The 19,128-nt window shown below is 35.0% G+C and overlaps 1 protein-coding gene across 1 annotated transcript in view; it reads left to right on the forward strand.

Moving 5' to 3' along the window:
- Positions 1–19,128, forward strand: part of Cfap54 (cilia and flagella associated protein 54) — a 264,100-nt gene that overhangs the window by 193,777 nt on the left and 51,195 nt on the right. The window contains exons 60-61 of the mRNA XM_076855417.1: positions 2,651–2,749; positions 3,430–3,571. Coding sequence (XP_076711532.1) covers positions 2,651–2,749; positions 3,430–3,571 — 241 coding nt within the window. The remainder of the gene's footprint in view (positions 1–2,650; positions 2,750–3,429; positions 3,572–19,128) is intronic.

Here is a 19,128-nt window from a genome sequence, read left to right on the forward strand (position 1 = left end):
TCCTCCAACTAATTATGTTTTTCCTTTTCAAAATTGTCTTAGTTAATTTGAGTCCTGTGCATTTTCATACACATTTTAGGATCTACTTATCAATTTCTGCAAAACAACAACAAAACAAATAGGATCTTTGGGATCTTTCTGTGTTTTTTTGTGTTGAGTCTATTAACTCTTCTAATTCATGAATATGAATTGTCTCTTCACTTATTTAGAACTTATTTAATTTCTCTGAACATGGGTTTTACTTTCTAGCACATAAGTCTTATTCATGTTTATTAGGTTTACTTCTATTATGAATGGACTTTTTAGGATTTTCATTTTCAGATTGTTTATAGCTAGTGTATAGAATATAGAAATATAGTTGTCTTGTGTGTATTGTTGCATTTCATATCTTGTGACCTTGATTCTATTGTTATGTGTGTGTACTAGAATTTTCTACAAATAAGAACATGTCTTCTGCAAAGACACTTTTACTTCCTTTCCAAACTACTTGTTTTTTCCCCCTTTTTCTGTCCTATTTATGCGAGCTGATCCCTATCTTTCTAAAAAATACCCACCACATTCTTTCCCAGTCCATTTTTTTTTTCCAGCCTTAGCTTAAGCACAACCTCCTTATTGAAGCTTTCCTCTCAAGTAAGAAGGGCCTTTTTTTTTCCCTTTTCAAATTGCTTGGGTCCCTAATTGTCCTCACATTATAGTTATTTAGTGTTATTCTATATTCTTTGTTTCATGCCTATTAGTCTTGTTTCCAGAATTAAGTAGGCAAATTGTTCAAGTTTATATAGCCAGTAAGCTGGCAGTTGCTACCCCAGAGTGTAAGTAGTTCCACTCAGCTAGTGTTTAGGGTCTTCTTATCTTGGAACAGGGCTGTATTGCTTGATCTCCCACAGGCAGATCTGTCTGGTACCTTCCTCCTCTAAGCCCAACACTTGATTACATAGCCCCATTAACACCTTGTGCTCACCACTTAGAGCCATAGTAGCCATTGCCTTTCATTTTTAAAATATGTGTGTGTGTGTGTGTGTGTGTGCGCGTGCACGTGTGTACATATGTATTGTAATTGGATATAATAACTTTATTTTTTTATGTGGTGCTGAGGATCAAACCTAGAGCCTCACATGGGCTAAGTGAGCACTCTACTGCTGAGCCATAACCCCAGCCCCAATTGCCTTTCTTTTCCCTTGGAAGTCTTCTAGACAGGAGTAAAATGAATATTTTGTTGTTGTTGTTTGTTATATTCTGCAGTTTTCTTGAAGATTAAAGAGTTCACCAAAAAATTAGAATATAGGGGATTGATATAATAGTTATCTCTATTCAGATTATTTAAATCTCAAGAAAAGACTTGTTGGGTGTGATAGCACACACACCTGTAATCCCAGTGACTCAGAGGCTGACATAGGAGGTTTGAGAGTTCAAAACCAGCCTCAGCAACTTAGTGAGGCCTTAAGCAACTTAGTGAGACCCTGTCTCAAAATAAAAAAAATAAATAAAAAGGGCCAGGGATGTGGCTCCATGGTTAAGTGCCCCTGGGTTCAATCCCTAGTAACAAAAAAAAAAAAAAAAAAAAAAAAAAAAGAAAAAGAAATGACTATTGAACTGGGCACAGTCATGTACATTTATAATTCCAGCCACTAGGAGGCTGAGATAAGAGGGTTGCAAGTTCAAAGCCAGCTTCAGCAACTTAGTAAAACCCTATCTTGGAAAAAAAAAAATTAACTATCAGATAACTATTACTATTTACTTTAGTTACCTTTAAAAATGTAAAACAGATACTGTCTTACTGGTGGAGTTTCTGTTCACTTCTGTATCATTGACTTTCTTATAGCCAGTAAGCTGGCAGTTGCTACCCCAGAGTGTAAGTAGTTCCACTCAGCTAGTGTTTAGGGTCTTCTTATCTTGGAATAGAGCTGTATTGCTTAATCTCCCACAGGCAGACCTGTCTGGTACCTTCCTCCTCTAAGCCCAACACTTGATTACCTAGCCCCATTAACACCTTGTGCTCACCGCTTAGAGCCATAGTAGCCATTGCCTTTTTTTTTTAAAATATATGTGTTTGTGTGTGTGTATGAACCTGAAAGAGGGTGTATGTGTGTATAGACAGTTATATAGATATATACCCATAGTAAAAAGTGTTCCCATTCATTGCTTCTTTTTTGGTAGTCTATGGAACTTTATAATAGTGCCCTTTTAACATTTTCCTGGTTAGAAAATTATAGCACATACTCATCAAAAACTTATGAGTAACATTCCCATTTCTGGCACATTTACCCACAGTGTACTCAATCTACAGACCCTCTATTAAAACAGCATTTGATTTTACTTAAAGTGACATTTTTATTTGTATATTACACAAACAATGCAAGTTCATTATAAAAAAAAATCAGAAAAATTGTAAAATTAATTTAATCAAACTTAAAAGTTGGAATAATCATTGTTAATAATTTTCTCAGCTTACATGTACAAGGAATATGTGTGTGTGTGCAATTTTTTAATTTTTTTCTTTCCTTAATAGATTTTAAATATTTTTAATAGATACATTACTATTCTTAATGGTTATATAGTATTCAACCAAAATGTCATCTTTAGATGATGAGATTTATCAAGAAACTTTATGATGTATTTATACTTCATAAAACATTTTTAATGTTTTTAGCTTCTTTTCAGAAGGCATAGTTCTATTAAGGAATCAACAATAGATATAATAGAAATATACAATTCACTGGTCTGGATTGCAATAAGGGCTGCGGCACAGGTTGGTGTGATTCTTATTTAATTTTTCTTAATACCATCATATTGTTATTTACCTATTCGCTATTAAGGCAGCACAATGTATCTAAGAGAAAAGAAATTTTCACATTCTTTGGGATTTGTGTCAATTATGCTTACTTGGAAAGATTAGAAATACTCTATAGTGCATAGTGTTTTTAATCTGTGTTATAATTTTTCTTTAATGAAAATATTGGTGCAAACACATATATACATACTGACATGTTGGCAAATATATTCCATAGGCAGGTGAGGTAGATTGTATAAAGTACTTATACATTAATTAAATTATTTATTTGACTATTAATTTACAATAAACAGAAATTTACTGACTCATAGTTCTGAAGGCAGGGAAGTCCAAGATTAAGGGACCAGCATCTTTCAAGGGCCTTCTTGCTACATCATCCCATGGTGGAAGGTAGAAGAGCCAGAGAGAGATGACAGCCCACTCAGATGATTGCTGCATTGATCCATTCATGAGGGCAGAGCTCTCATGGCCTAATCTCCTCTTAAACGTCCCACCTCCTAATACGGCCACATTGGGGATCTAGTTTCCAATGCACATGAACTTAGGGGGACACATTCAATCCATAGCATTTACCTGTTAGATGATATATGAATCAGAAAACTTATCTTTGTGAATTCTAATTTATGTATTAATTGTAGGTCAGTGAAGCTGTGCTAGCAATTAACCTACTTATTGGAAAGAAGAATGCTAGAACTGATGAAGTCAATCAAATGGTATTGCCAAATATCCCAGAGTTTGCCACTGTGGACATTTTGTCTTCATACACAGATTATTTGCTTGGTATGTTTGAATGTCTACATATTTTACAAAAACCCCATATATGTAATATGTAAACAAGTTCTGAAAACTTAATTGTGTTTTGTTGGCTTTTAGCTTATAAGGATCATGGTTTGAGGAGCCTCCTGGGATGGGTAGGGGTCCTAGGGCCAGCTTCCAAAAGAGAGGGCTGTTTGTTCACTGCACCTGTGCACAAGTCACTCAACTTGGATGGCTCCGTGAAAAAGTGGTATTTCTTAATATTTGCTTATTTTACAGTTCACGTGTCAAGGGGGTCCTTTGGGGAATGTTTGCTTGAAGGGCCTTCCCCGATCCTCTATCTAAAATGCATGTTCACTCTCACTCTCATGTGACTCATTATTCTTTTCCTTAGCTATTTCACATTTACGTATACATTCAAGGATGTGTTTGATCTCTTTCATCCATTAATTATCATCAACTTCCTGATGTTTAGTTACCATCTACAACAAATTATACAGTTGCTTGCACAGAGCGGGCATCCAGTGTTAATAGTTGTTAAGTGAATTAGTGAATGAGAGGTTAGCAGAATTTAAACTTGACCTAACTACTATTTTTATTTTTGCTTCTTTATGACTTCCTTGTTATTTTGTAAACTCTAATATATATCTCTAAGTTAGACCAGCAATAACATAAATGTATATCATTCATTTACATGTTTGTCCACTCATTCCTTCAAAAAATATTTATTAAGGGCTTCTTGTGTGCTAAGCACTTGAATAAGTGCTAAGAACTAAGGTGCTGAAGTCTAGCTTTGAGACGGACTTTTCTGTAACAATAATACTTGATTTTGTTTGGCATGAGCTGAGCATTGAGCCAAAAGAGATGAAGATTTTTCCCTTTAACCTGAGGGGTTGGCAGTGGCCTTCCAAACCCTCTGAAACCACATCTGTAAGTGACAGTTTACTTGGCCAAAGGGTCAACCTCCATTGAAGAGTTAACATCTGAAATTCCCCCCTTCCTAAACTCTTCTCTGAAGAACAGGGGACTAGGACTGTTTTCCAACCTAAGAATTGCCTGAGGTCAAACCATCAGATAGACTTTTTATAGTAAGGCTTCGTTTTTATATTTGTGTTTCCTTTATGCCTGGTAGCATTTTGTTTCATAGGCTTCTGGGCCATCATCTAAACTTCACGTGAGGTGCTCTCTCTTCCTTAGAGTCCCCACACTTGGGTTCTCTAGAGATAAAGCCATTGATCTGCTGCAAAGCCACCCCACAACCAGGAGGAACTGGTCATGACCTTTTTTGCTTGACACTGCCTGGAAGCTCATCTCTCCCAGGTTCCCAGTGCATCTCTTATAATCACACATTTATTGTTTTGTTACAAAAAGAATACAGTATTCATAATCAAGAGATCTCAATTGGAATCCTTGTTCTGTCAAATCTTTTAATTTCTTGCAGCCTTATTGGGAGACTGGGCAATTTTTAAACTAAACTTTTAAGACAATGCCTCAAAGCTTCCTCTATAGCTATTTATTCTTCATAACAACTCTTTATTAATCCTGGAAGATGTATCTACTGTATTCTAGTCATTTTCTTCTGCTCTACCAGTTTTTAGGATAGAGATAAAAAAATAAGTCTCATCTAAGATGGATCCTAAACTCAGTGACTGTCAACAAGAAGAATTGATTCTTATACTCAAATGTTCTGCTGCAGCCTGCAGTTAGGCTCAGGTGGACTTCATGTACAGTTGTTGTGAGGCCCAGGCTAAAGAGACAGTGGTCACCTGGAGCATGCTCTTCTCATGGCACATGCCAGGGCCAAAGAGCCACAAGCCAAATCACTCAGGAACATTGAAGGCCTCTATTCCTATCCTTTCCTATTGGTATGGTCAAGTCCGATATGAAAGAGGGAGGGAAATATACTCTGCTTATAGAGCAGGGAGAAGGGTGTGAATGGTTGCTGAATGGTATTCTAACTACCAAACATGATGAGTTCAGTCTATGACTAGTGGCTGCCTGAGCAGAATTCCGAACCTCTGCATGGAAAGACTGGAAGAAGGTGCTGCCATGATCAATTAACGATGTCATCTATGGGCACACCATGGAGAATGGCATCCTTTAAACCAAATGATGTTAGCTGATTCAGCTGAGTAGTCTTCATCTGAGTTTAATACTAGAAATTATGCTTTCTTGTTCCATTTTAGTGGCTTTCCTAGCATATTCCATAGTTTTCCCCATTTCCATTTTGTACCATTACCACTACTTTACTGTTTAAACTACGAAATTATGAAATGTTAAAGTCAAATCTATTTTGCATTTTGCCTTGCCTAAAGAATAATAATTTTGCCCTCCAGTCTTTTCCTGGCAGGCTGATAATTAATGCATGTTGATGGCTTTCCTCACTTCAGTGTTTGGGTTGGATGGAGGTTCTGAATTCCCACCTGATGGCCACAGATACACAGATGTCAGTGGAGTTCATATCATAATGAATTGCCAGTGGGGAAAATCTCTTAACAACAACAAACAAAACTTGTTTAATTTTCTTGGCATTAACATAAATTATCATCCAGAATAAACCTTCTCACCCATCTTAGCTTTAAACAATATCAGCATTGATCTATACATGAGGTGGTGAACATATTCATTGTTACTCTTTACAAAGTACTGCATCTACTGGATCAGATATTTATTTCTTCCTTTTTTTCTTGCTTTTTCCTTTGTCTCTTTTGATCCTGGGGAATGAACTCAGGGACTCATGCTTACTGCTCACTAAGCTGTATATATCCCCAGCCCTGTACCAGATGCTTTGGTCCAGAGGGAAGGAGTCAGAAAACACGTCAAGGAGGCAGGGTCTTGCCTTCCATGAGCTTCTGGTCATGGACAGTTAGAACATGAGTACACACTGAAGTCACATAAATTCATCTTTTAAGAGGACCATCTTAGTGAAGGCAGAATTAGCATATGCCTTTGAGGAGATTGGACACAGGCCAGATGGCATGAGAGAGTTCCTTAGAAACATTGTTTTCTAGGAGGAGTGGATTGTGGGGCAGATGTAAATTGGCATGAAGTACCAGAAATGAGGTGTTTAGTCAGCTTTTTCATTGCCCAAAAGACCTGACTAGAAAAAATTTTAGAGGAGGAATAGTTTATTTTGGGCTCCCGGTTTCGGAGGTCTCAGCCCATAGGTGGCCTACTCCTTTGCTCTGTGCTGAGCTGCAGCAGAATATCATGGCAGAAAGGTGTAGTGGAGAAAAGAAGCTCAGAACATGACAGGCAGGAAGGAGAGACTCCTCTAAACCATAGACAAAACATAAACCCTAAAGGCTCACCCTCAGTGACCCCGCTTCTTCATCTACAGCCTACCTGCCTACAGTTACCACCCAGTTAATCCCTACTAGTTGAAAAATGCACTGATTAGGTTAAGGCTTTCACAACCTGATCATTTCATCTCTGAAGTTTCTTGCATTGTCTGGCACATGAGCTTTTGGGGGATACCACATATCTAAACTACAACAGGAAGGGAAGCAAACATTTTCAGCAGAGAAATTCATGACCAGAAGCAGGATGACACAATAGACTAGTCCTATGTGGAGAATGAACTGTATGTCATCCAGCCAGAACCTGAAAGTGATCTGTAGAACAATAAAAGAATCCAGTGATTCACTGGTCCAATTTTCGAGTATTCTTTACATTGTCTTAGAGAAACAGAGACTGTGAAATGATCTCTGGCAGTATGAGGCCATATTTAGATTCATTGCAAAAAAAAATTATCAGATGCCTACTTTGCAGTTATATTCAAGTATAAACAATTCTTTTGTATTGGTTTTCTTGTGGCCTTACTAAAAAATTCATCTGGGATAAAAATTATTAAATTCTGCATTTTGGATTGGAGGTCTCAGATGCAACCTCTCACAACTAAATACACACAATTCACAGAAAAATATAAATGCATGTCATGCTAAAAATTAATGTTGGCGAACCTATTGTCAGAATACAAACAGATATATGGAGTGGAACTGAGAATCACTATTGACCCTTAATATGTGTTTTGTCTCTTGAAATAGAGCAAATCTAACCTTAAAAATTATGATTTATTTTTCCTTTACAACTTGTCCCTGGTTCAGAGACATGGGCTCAATGCCTCTGATATCTCCCATTTTTCTATTCCCCTAAGATACAGTTCCCCATAGTAACAGGCAACTAGAGTAATAAATTAATTAAATCCCAAATAATTACATCACTTTTATGTGGGGATGAAGGGAAATCACCTGTGCGAGCAGTTGTGATGTTAATAGCATATGTGTGGGTGTATGTGTGTATCATAGGTGAAACTATTCAGTTCTGATTAGATCCAGCCTCATCAAAACAGAGCTGCTCAATCCAATGTCTGAAAAAGCCCTAGAAATTCCACTCAGAGATATCCACATCCATCCCTTAAATCCAAGAAGAGATAGTACAATGACCAAGGAAAAGAATGCACGCACATTCTTACCAATTCCCTTGAACTAAGTATGAAGCAACTTTTCTTCATTCCAGGCAGAGTCACCCATAGAAAACCAGAAACAACAATGGCACTTGTGAGAAAATAATTTCAAGTGAGGGCAATGGAATGCTATCCTGAAGATGGAGAGGAAGATTTTTCCTTTGGGGAATAAAAAGAAACATATCAGGGTTTTTGACCCCTTAGTAGGGACTCAGCAGTCAATGACTGACACAACAGTAGAAATCCAGAATGCAAGAGGTACTGGGATGAATAGTATCTAGTGCTCTTTGAGGGTGATTTCTTGCTTGATTTCATTTATTCTTTAGGAAAATCCTCTAAGAGTGTCATTATGCACATCTATAAATGAGACAAGCGACTCAGAGAAGTTATGTAACTTGAACAAGATTTAATTGCCAATACAAACCCTTGTCTATCCAATTCTGAAGACTGTGACATTGATCATTATGTTGGGTGTGATTAGAAAATGCAAGGAAATCAAAGAGAAGAATTGATGCTTCTTGTCAGCCTGTTGGGTGGATTGGACTGAAATGACATAAAAGATGCTTCTGCTCATTCCAACCAAAACATAACAGCCATGCTAGATAAAAGGGAAGAGAAATTGTTTTAATTTGTAGCTGAGCCTAAAGACAGAATAGGGAAATTCCAAGTTTACAAAGTAAAATGGTGGATTTGTAAGTAGGTACTGAACCTAAAGCCCTCAGTGAAGAAGAATTAGAATTAGGACTGACAGTGAGGGCTGAGACTTTAATACCTGTCCATGGAAGAGTCCTGGAAAGAAGGCTCTACAAAGGGGGGCAGTCAGAACTTAGCTAATTGCATAGAAATCCCTTGCCTACTAGCCTGAGTAGACGTAGGGGTCATGTCAAGTGTCTACCATCAAGGATGAAAAGAAGCCACTTGGAAGAAATTGGAAACCCACTTTAGGTTAAAAGGCTAAAATTCATACCACCTGAATGGTGTAGGGAAATCAGCAGAAATACCAGCTCAGAACTGGGGAGACCCAGGGAGCTCTGGCTGAGGCAGACAGGAAACTACTGTATACTCCTCAGGTCGCCAGGGACTTCCCCTCTACCATTCCCAGTTTTTCTGAAGATGGTTATTGCTCAGATTGTATTTGTAGAAATTCTGGTGACACTTTGGATCATAAAGAAAAAGAAAATAATTGAAATCATTCAGTAGAAAAAGCACCTTTTGTATAAGGAACCCAAAGTGAACTGGAAATCATTCAGTAGAAAAAGCACCTTTTGTATAAGGAACCCAAAGTGAACTGGTCTTAAGTTTTCTCTGGAACATTAAAGAACAGATGACATTCTCAAGAATCAACAGACACTAGTATGGCAATATGTAAATCAATGGATGTGCAACTGATGTGATTCTGCAATCTGTATACGGGGTAAAAATGGGAGTTCATATCCCACTTGAATCAAAGTGTGAAATATGATATATCAAGAACTATATAATGTTTTAAACAACCAAAAATAAAAATTAATTTAAAAAAAAGATTATGAAAAAAAAAAAACACACACAAAAGAGATAAAGGGCATGAAGAGGCTTCTCTCCACCTTCTCTGTACCTGACTCAGTTCTCCCCAGAAGCAGTATTACCTGTGTCAGTGTCCTGTCCCTGTGGTGACAATCCACAAAAAATCCATGCCTTAAAATGACTGAGTTTATTATAATTCTGGAGGTCATATGTCCAAAATGAGCCTCAATGAGCTAGTAGAAGTGTGTACAGGGCTACTTTCCTGGCAGGTTGTAGGCGAGAACCTATTTCCTTGCCTTTTTGGCTCCTAGAGGCCACCTGAAATCTCTCTCTTGAACTTGTCCTCCAACTTTCAAGCCAGACAAGTAGAATCTCCAAATCTCTCTGACATTCTTACTCTTCTGCCTCCAGCTTCCACATAGAAGAACCCTGTGATGACACTGGGCCCACCTAGATAACCCAGGATAATCTCCCCATCTCAATGACAATTGATAGGCAGCCTTAATTTCATTTGGCAATTTTAATTCTCCTTTGTCCTATAACCTAACGTAGTAACAGGTTCTGGGGACAGGAAGCAAACATCTTTACGGGACTTCATCTGCCTTCCACAATCAGTACCTTGTGTTCCATGCCACCATTATTTCATGTTCATCTGAACTGTCAGAGTTCCCGTGTAGAGGTCAGATCTACTCCAATTCATTCAAACAGAGACTGATTAAAGGACTTTCAAAGTCACTGGGAAAGCTAAAGAAACATTCTTAGCTAAGATTCCAGAAGTGACTAAGTCACCAAAGGAGCTGCTGTTTTGTTTTATAAAGGAAGTTGTAGAGTCAGGAATTTGCCTACAACATAGGAAGCTGCTGCTGTAGCTGTAGGCTCAAGAATCATATCACCTCTGCCGAAATCCACCCCACCAGAGATGCATCCATTCGTGTCTCATCATTTAACCCAGTTCCAAGTTCAAGTCTTTTCTGAACGCACTGAAGTCATCAAATCTTGGAAATATGATTTTTTAAAATGATATCTTCAGTTTAGGAAAGTACTTGGAGATGAGATGTTGAGTAAATCAATCTGGTATATACATGAATACATTGTTATATTTTTTTTCCTTTAAAGTACAAATAGTGGTATAACTGTATACAATATTACTTCTCTTTCCTTTTTTCCTTTAACTTAATATGAATATATCTTGGTATTTTTTTCTTATCAATACATAGATTTTTATGGCTGTATAACATTCCTTGATATAGTCATAGCATAATTAATTAGTTTACTTTTGATAGATATTTAGTTTTCATTCCTCTATTATTACATATACATCTATTACATATATATCACATGTATATATATGTATATATACATATATACATATATACATGTCATTGTGTACATAGACTGGAATATCTACTGGTCAATTTCCATAAGTGAAATCTCTAGATCAAAGGATCATTTCATAGGTCAATTTCACAAATTTTACCAAAAGTCTTCTAATAATATTATGCCAGTTTGTAGTCCTGTCAGCAATTAATAGGAGGTGTTTTATTTCCCAACACCCTTGCTGACACAAGCACATTGTAGACACTTTTAAAACATTTTTTACATGGTGGGAGAAAAAAAGTTTTAGTTTTAATTATGCATCTCTTACTAGGACAAAGATTGAGCATCCTTTCTGTGAACTCTCTGCTCATAATTTTTGCTCATCTTGAGATTTTTCTCTTCTTTTTTTATAGAGGCCCTTTATTATGGAACTCAACATGTTAACTTGATGTTATTTTCAAATGAATTTTTCTAATTTATCAGTTGTTATTTAATCTTTTTAGTGATACTTCTGTACTATGAAGAAACTTTTTCTTTCTACATAACAGAAAATTATTAATGTTTTCTTTGATAGCTTCTGGATTGTCAGTTGAAAGGTCCTTCTTACTCAGATTTTTTCAATAATTTATGGAAGTCTATTTGGAATATGGAAAGTGTGTCAAATGGATACTAATTTAGTATTCCCAGGTGAATACCCTATTTCTGTACTTTTCTTTTAGTTCCTATTAATGTGTTCAGGCTTCAATACCATATTCTTTCAATTATTATGGTCTTATAATAATAAATTTAATATGGATTAGGGTAAATCCCCCACTCTATTCTTTTTTCCAAAATTGGCTTTTATGGCTCTTTTTAAAAAGTCTGGAAGCAACTTGTATATTAAAAAAATCTTCTTGTATTTTTATTGCAGTTGTAGAGTTGTATTACATTTAGATATTAACCTAGAAATAGCTTATATTTTATTTTATTGAATTCTCTTAACAAAGTATTATGTACCCTTTATATTTTTTAATTCAGCTTTTCAGTAGTATTTTAACATTTTCTTGAAATAGATCTTATATTTTCATGTTAGGTTTGTTTTTAGATATTTTATCTTTTTATTAGTGGTGTCAATTTTTTATTACATTTCTATTAGATGTTATTTTAATGTACAAAAGTTATTTATGTCACCATATTTATTTGATTATCCTTAAATAATTTTTCTTTCACTTGGTCTTTCATGAACATGGTTTGAATCAGAATCTATTTTCCATAAAGGATCATGTGGTAAATATCTTAGCGTTTTGTTCTCTGTTGCAAGTGCTCAGCTCTGTGTAGCCTGAGAGGAGCCCTAGATAAAACATAATGAATGAGTGTAGCTGCATTCCATTAAGACTTTACTTGTGGGCACTGGCATATGAATTTCATGTATCACAAAATATTATTACTTTTTTACATATTTTTCAACCATTAAAAAATATGTTAACTATTCTTAGCTCATGGGTCTTACAAGAACATGCATGGGCTAGATTTAACCCATGGGTTATAGTTTGACACTCTCTGGAGAAAGTAAAGTTCTCCTACTGTGAATATAATTCTCTGTCTTCTCATATAGCTTTAGTTTTTGTTTTCTTATTGTTGATACTCTATTGCGTGAGGTACATCCTGAAAAATTATATCTTTATTGTCAATTGCACCTGGTAGCATTATAAATGTCCTACCTTTGTTTTACTTTTGGGGTAGAATTTTACTTTGTCTGATAACTAGGTTCATAAATACATCTTTCTTTTGGTTTACATTTTTCTATCATACATTTTCCATCCTTTTATTTTCAACTGTTCTAAATAATTTTAGTTTACATGTTTATTTTATAGAATATAAAGTTGGATTTTCTTTTGTTATAAAACTCAACAGTATTTTTCTCATAACAGGTGATTTCAATCAATTTTAATTTATTAATATGGGAGGAATGGAATAATTGATGTTATTATTTTGTATAATTTTGCTATGTATGTTTATATGTTATATGTAAGTTTGTATGTTTTATATATTTCTTTCAAGAGAGGGAGATTAGAAAACAAAACTCAAAAGTTGTAATTGAGAGAAAAAATGTATTAAAATATTTGTCACCTCTTTGAGAAAAATTAATTATAGCAAAAAACCCTCACAATTTATAAATATTAATAAAGTAGTCCCTGATATTGACACATTAAAATATTAGGGATTCTTGCTCAACTCTAAGCAAGTAAATTAGAAAAGCTATAAAATTTATAACTTTCTAGAAAACATAATTTACCTAAGTAATGGTGAAAATTTTAGACAGATCTATTACTGTGGAAAAGATAATGTCATATTAGAAATTAAAACTGAAAAATAAAGTTAATTAAGTTAAAATAAATCATAATAAACCCATTACAAGTTAACACATTACAAATCTCTGTAATGCCTCGGTAAATAAAAGGTTGTTGAACTCCTATACCTACTTCTGTAGTCACTCTGTTGCCATATAATTTTGGTTGAAATAAGTAAATAAAATCCAGCTGCACACAGTATGTAGTTAGAAACGAGAAGCATTTCAAGAGCCTCTTCACATGATGATGGATATTCTTTTTGGAGACCATATTAGATCTCCATCAGAGTTAGTTTCTTAAACGTGAGTGTAGACTCTGAAACCATATCAGTGAAGTTTTTGTAAAAAATACTTTAGTCTATCTTTGAAGTTTGAGTAACTCTTTTACTCATATATTATTTTGTAACATTATATATTAGTCATTTGGAAATTTTTGGTTCCTTGAGTTATGTGGAACGTCTAAATGTCAGTACATTTCCTTGGGCAATATTTAAAACTCAAAAAATTTGAATATCACCATCATTCCAATCAGAAAAGTCTAAGTACTGGAAAATTCATGGTAGTAAATATAAGTTTTCCAAAATTCAAACTTTCCACTTGAAAAGTTGAATTTTATCATTGGTAGCAAACATAATTCTTTATTTTCCTTCAAGTCGTGCTTGCTTCTTTCATTTTTGAAAAAATGTTTGCCCCCCACCTAAGTCTTAAAGCACTTAGTTTGTCTTGTCAGTTGTTCTTTCAAGTCAAAATGGTATTTTGCGAGGGAAAGAAGGAACGCATTCAGATTTCACCTCCAGCAGTCACTAAGTGCTTTTCCTGGAGACAGCCTTTATATTTCAGTATGCCACAGAAGTGCTTTGTATGCACATCTCATTTATCACAAACAACAACAGCAGTGTGGATAGTTAATAACTTTCACTGCTTCATCAGTAGTATTCTTAAGTGAAACTAGCATTTAAATTAATTTATTCATTTGACATGAAGAATGCAAAGATCACTAGTACAATTAGGTGCTACCACCTCCCGAGGTTCCTGCCAAGTTACCAGTATGACTAATGTCTGCCTTTGCCATCAGTGCAAATGGCAACACAATTGTTCCAGGGTAAACCACTAAATTCAGAAAAACTCTTCAGCATGTTGAGTATTTTTCTTGCATTATTGTCGATCATTCACATGAAAGGAGGTCCTCTTGGAATAGTTGGTGCTAATACCTTTAGACATATATGAGAAAAACTTTTAAGTCCAGCCACATCTGTAAAGTTGAGCCATTCGTAAGGCAAAAGTAAAATTCTACAGACAAATTATGAACTGAGTCCTGAGTCTGCAACTACATCTTTAATCCAGGTGTTTTTATTATTGGAAAGTGCTGTGAGTTCTTTGGATTTTGACCTGGTGGTGATTACTGCACCCAGAACACGTAGGTCTTAGACCTCAGGATGAACATTTGGCAACACCACCATGCTTTGTTAGTATCGAGGTTTTTGAGGGAATTTCTCTAGCTGAGGGAATTTCTCTAACTTACTCTATATGATACTCCACTGGCTTTTCCATTATTTGAAAAGCTGTAACAAATTTTTTGGATTATTACATGTTACATTTATAGTGTTTATTTCCTTTTTTTTCAAACTGTGAGCAGTTGGTTCCAACTTGTTGGCTGCAGAATAATATTAAAACATGCGCAGGTCATCAAGTACACTCTGATGTTTCTTTCTGAGATGAACACCTCTCTTTCATCATCTGCCTCCTCCTTTTTACTCTCAAGGACAACGACTCTGGGCATGGCTCCAAACATTTTGTGATTTAGGGTTTTAGCTCTTCCCTGATTTTACCGAAAGTAGAATTTGTGTTTTTGTTACTTATTTTCTTTGTTGTTTAGGGGTGATTTCCAGGAGGAAAAGAGGTTTTGCCAGTATTTCATGAACATTTTCAAACTAGAAGTCACCACAAACTAGTGTTTTTTTTTTAAATAAATGTTTCACTCTTTTAATATAAATATAGAAAGGAACACAAATCATGCAGATAAAAATTTCATGAACAATTTCCAAGGAAATGCCCATCTAACCATCCCTGGATCCATAAATAGAACAAGACCAACATCCAGGCAGTCTACACCATGCCCCTCTCTGGCCTCTACCAACCTCCCTTTCTTCTGATTTCTGACAGACAGATTAGTTTGGCCAATTTTTGAATTTTGTAAAAATGAAATAGTACAGTCCTTATTCTAGTGTTTGGCTACTTTTGTTCGGTGTTTGGTTTGTAAGATTATCCTCTTTGTGGTTGTAATAATCAGCTTATTATCCATCACTATTGCTGCACATTTGGGGCTGTAATGAATAATGCCTCTGTGAACATGCTAGTACAGGACACGAGAAACACAGATGTGTGCATTTTTATTTACATGCCAAGGAGTGGGATTCCTGGTCATGGGGTGTTCATATTTTAATATGTAGCTTAGAGACTCTCCAAGGTATTTTTTTAAACCCAGAACCCTATATTGAAATGAACTCCTTTCTTTACATCACTAAAGGTTACGTCCATCATAAATCAAGTGCCCACTTTACATAGGATCAGAGAAGTGGGGGGCTGGGGAGGGAGGGAAAGAGACTGAGAGAAACTCAATAAAGACGTTTCAACATTTAATTAATAGGCATCCATGATATAGGCAAGGGAGAAGTTAGGAAGCAATCATCACAGTCCTTGCCAAGACTGAAGGGAGAGATGATTCTTCAAGTTGAAAGGTCTTACCATTTTCAAAGCAACATAAATAAGAAAGGACCTAGACCTGGACCCCAAATGAACTATTAAATCACCACAAATAATAAGAAGAGTTGATGGAATATATTCCAGAGGGAGGAAATTCAGGTCCACTGGAAAGGAATGAGCATTTGTTGGCATCAGGGCTTCTTGCCATCAATGATTGGTGCTAGAAAGCAGGAGAGCAGGTCCTTGAAGTTTTAAGGGAAGATGAGTTTCTACTGAAATCATATATTTAACTAAATCATGAGTCAAGTATGAGAGCTTTGTAAGAATGCAAATGGTTTACTTTTGGTGCACATTTATTGGTGCACATACTTGAGAATGCACCCCCAGTGTACAAAGTTGCACATGAAGAAAGGAAGCAACAGGAAGGAGGGCGGGAGGGAAGGAAAGGCAGGACCTCAGGGCTTCCAACTATGCAGCAAACTGGAAATACATCCACACAAAGTAGGTTGGCAAGTTTGTGAGGTCAGAAATGTCTTGAAGCAGCATGGATGGATTCTAGGCAGCGGAAAAAATAACTAAAAAGCTAGATATTACCATATTAAGAATATGGTAAAGAATACAATATTACTTTACTCCACAGGGAGTAAAAAAGACATCCAGAAATTATAATGGAGAATGTTCTTTAAGAATCCATGGCCCAAACATGAAGTGAATTAGAATATGACATGATTTTGAGACTGGTATGAGTAAAAACAATCCATTTGATCTTTATGCTAAGAAATTCATCCTTTGTGGGTCACAAGATTGCAGCATTTACCCTTCGTGAAAGAAATTTTGTCTTAAGGAAGTCAACAATCCTTATGAAGTTATGATAATTTTTAAGTATTTATTGATTTTCAACTTATAGGTAAAATAAGGAAGGATTCTTTATGGAGACAGAACAGATCTTCAATGTTATCAACTTTGAAAACAGGCTAGCAAGGAAAAGGAAGGGAGTAGATACTTTTAGATCACAAAGTATGACATCAAGAGATTATTTATATTTGGTGGAACTAGAAAGAGAGCTTTTAGAACAATGTTGATATGTAAAAATAGGGGTACTAAATTTGGTGCTGTAAGTATAAAAATTTTGAAGTCAAAAGAGTGGTTGTGCAAGAAACATCACATGCCCAGTCCTATTTTGTATTTTATTTAGAGACAGGGTCTCACTGAGTTGCTTAGCACCTTGCTTTTGCTGGGGTTGGCTTTGAACTCTCGATCTTCCTGCCTCAGCCTCCCAAGCTGCTGGGATTACAGGCATGTGCCACCGCACCTGGCGAGAATTTCAGTTTGGATAATGTAAATGTATGGTAAAAATAAGCAGCTCATTAAAAGATACAACATGTCAAATTGGATTACTTTCAGAAATGCAAATATGATTTAGTATTAGAAGATCTATTAAACTAAATCACTACATTGACTGATTAGAAGAGAAAAATATTCATCCTCTCAAATAAATGCACAAAAATTTAATAAAATTCAATCATTCAAAAGTCTAAAACTAGGAATTAAAGTAAATTTACTTAATTTGAAAAAGTTATAAGTGAGGAAAAAACCTACTGCTTTTATACTCAGTATTCAAATGCAAACACTGTCCCCTTTAAAAGCAGGAGCAAAAATGTTATCATCACTTTGGTTCAAAATTGTTCTGGAATTCCTGCCTTGCACAGTATTAAAGGGAAAAGAAATTTTACAAAATAAGTAATAGGCAAGAAAAAAAATCTGTCATTAGCTAAGACATATTGACACAGCTAATTCCCCAAAACTACAGACAGTAAGAATCAATGGGTGTAAAATTTTATTTCCATAAATTTTAAACAGGCAATACATTTAAAAAAGACATTATATTCAGTATAAAATATGTAAAACATCAAAAGATAAATCTAACAAAAGTTATACAACAAAAATTATAAAATTTTGTTGAAAAAAATCCAGAAAACAAAGGTATATAAGAACACTCAATATTGGTAACATGCCAAGTACGTTTTCTAAAAATGATTTATAAACAATGTAGTTTTGGAGCTGGGGTTGTAGCTCAGTGGTAGAGCCCTTCCCTGGCACATGTGAGACACTGGGTACCCTCCTCATCACCACATAAAATAAATAAATAAATAAAGGTATTGTGTTCATCTATAACTAAAAATATTTTTTAAAAAATGTAGTTGCAGTAACAATTCATCAAGTTTTATTTTGTGTAATTTAACAATCTGATACTAAACTTTATACAGAAAAGCAAAAGCCAAGATTGGTTAAAAAAACACCTGAAAAAGAACTACCTCATTACTTCCACTTTAAGGTAATTTTTGTACTTATGTACTAGATAATATGTACTCACATATTCATAGCAGTCTTGTTCATAATAACAAAGACAAAAATAAAACAAATTCAGAAAGAACCCCTATGTACACCAACATTAGAATAGATAAATAAATCACAATATATTCATTTAAAGGAATAATATATGGTAATTAAAAATTGTCAATGAATTATAGCTATATTCAAGAGCCTGAATAAATTTTAATGGAAAAAGATAAATGCATGCAATTTCTCTCCCAAAAAAGTCCCCCAAAAGATAAAATTAACAATACATTATAGGATACATAATATTCACATTTAAATGGTAAAGGTCAACTGTGGGCTATACATATTTACAGAGCAAGAGAGGGAAAAAACTTCAATAAATGGTATCATATTCCACATTTCTCTGGGACCTGTTTTTTTAACTCATTGCATGTCTTCAAATTCTCTCTATAACCACTTGCAATATGCCCATTTTAAAGAATAGAGTCAGAAAATCAAAAGCTCAGAGAGGACCAAAGCACAGAGAGATTCAAGTTCATATTTTCTGAGAAATACTGCTGGGATTTGAAATGAGACTCTACTCTTCTATTTTCTTCCTTATAGATCTGATTCATTCTTCCTCATAAATGAAATCAAATGAATTGACTTGTGTTGTTTGAAACTATAAAACTCCCATAAACATCTTTGAGCAAGACTTTGTACATATATGTGTTTAAGTTTTATGAGAGCCTACCAAATTGCTTTCCCAAAAAGCTGCAATCATAATTGTATCTGAATATTCTAGTTTCTTCAAATTATAACTAATATTATTATTTTCATATTTTAATGTCTATGTGAAATGGCATTTCATCCTAATTTGCATGACCTTGATTTTTAGTGAGGCTAAATTATTTTGTCATTTGGGTTTACTTTTCTATGAATTAC

The sequence above is a fragment of the Callospermophilus lateralis genome, chromosome 4, assembly GCF_048772815.1.
Source record: "Callospermophilus lateralis isolate mCalLat2 chromosome 4, mCalLat2.hap1, whole genome shotgun sequence".
Lineage (NCBI taxonomy): Eukaryota > Metazoa > Chordata > Mammalia > Rodentia > Sciuridae > Callospermophilus > Callospermophilus lateralis.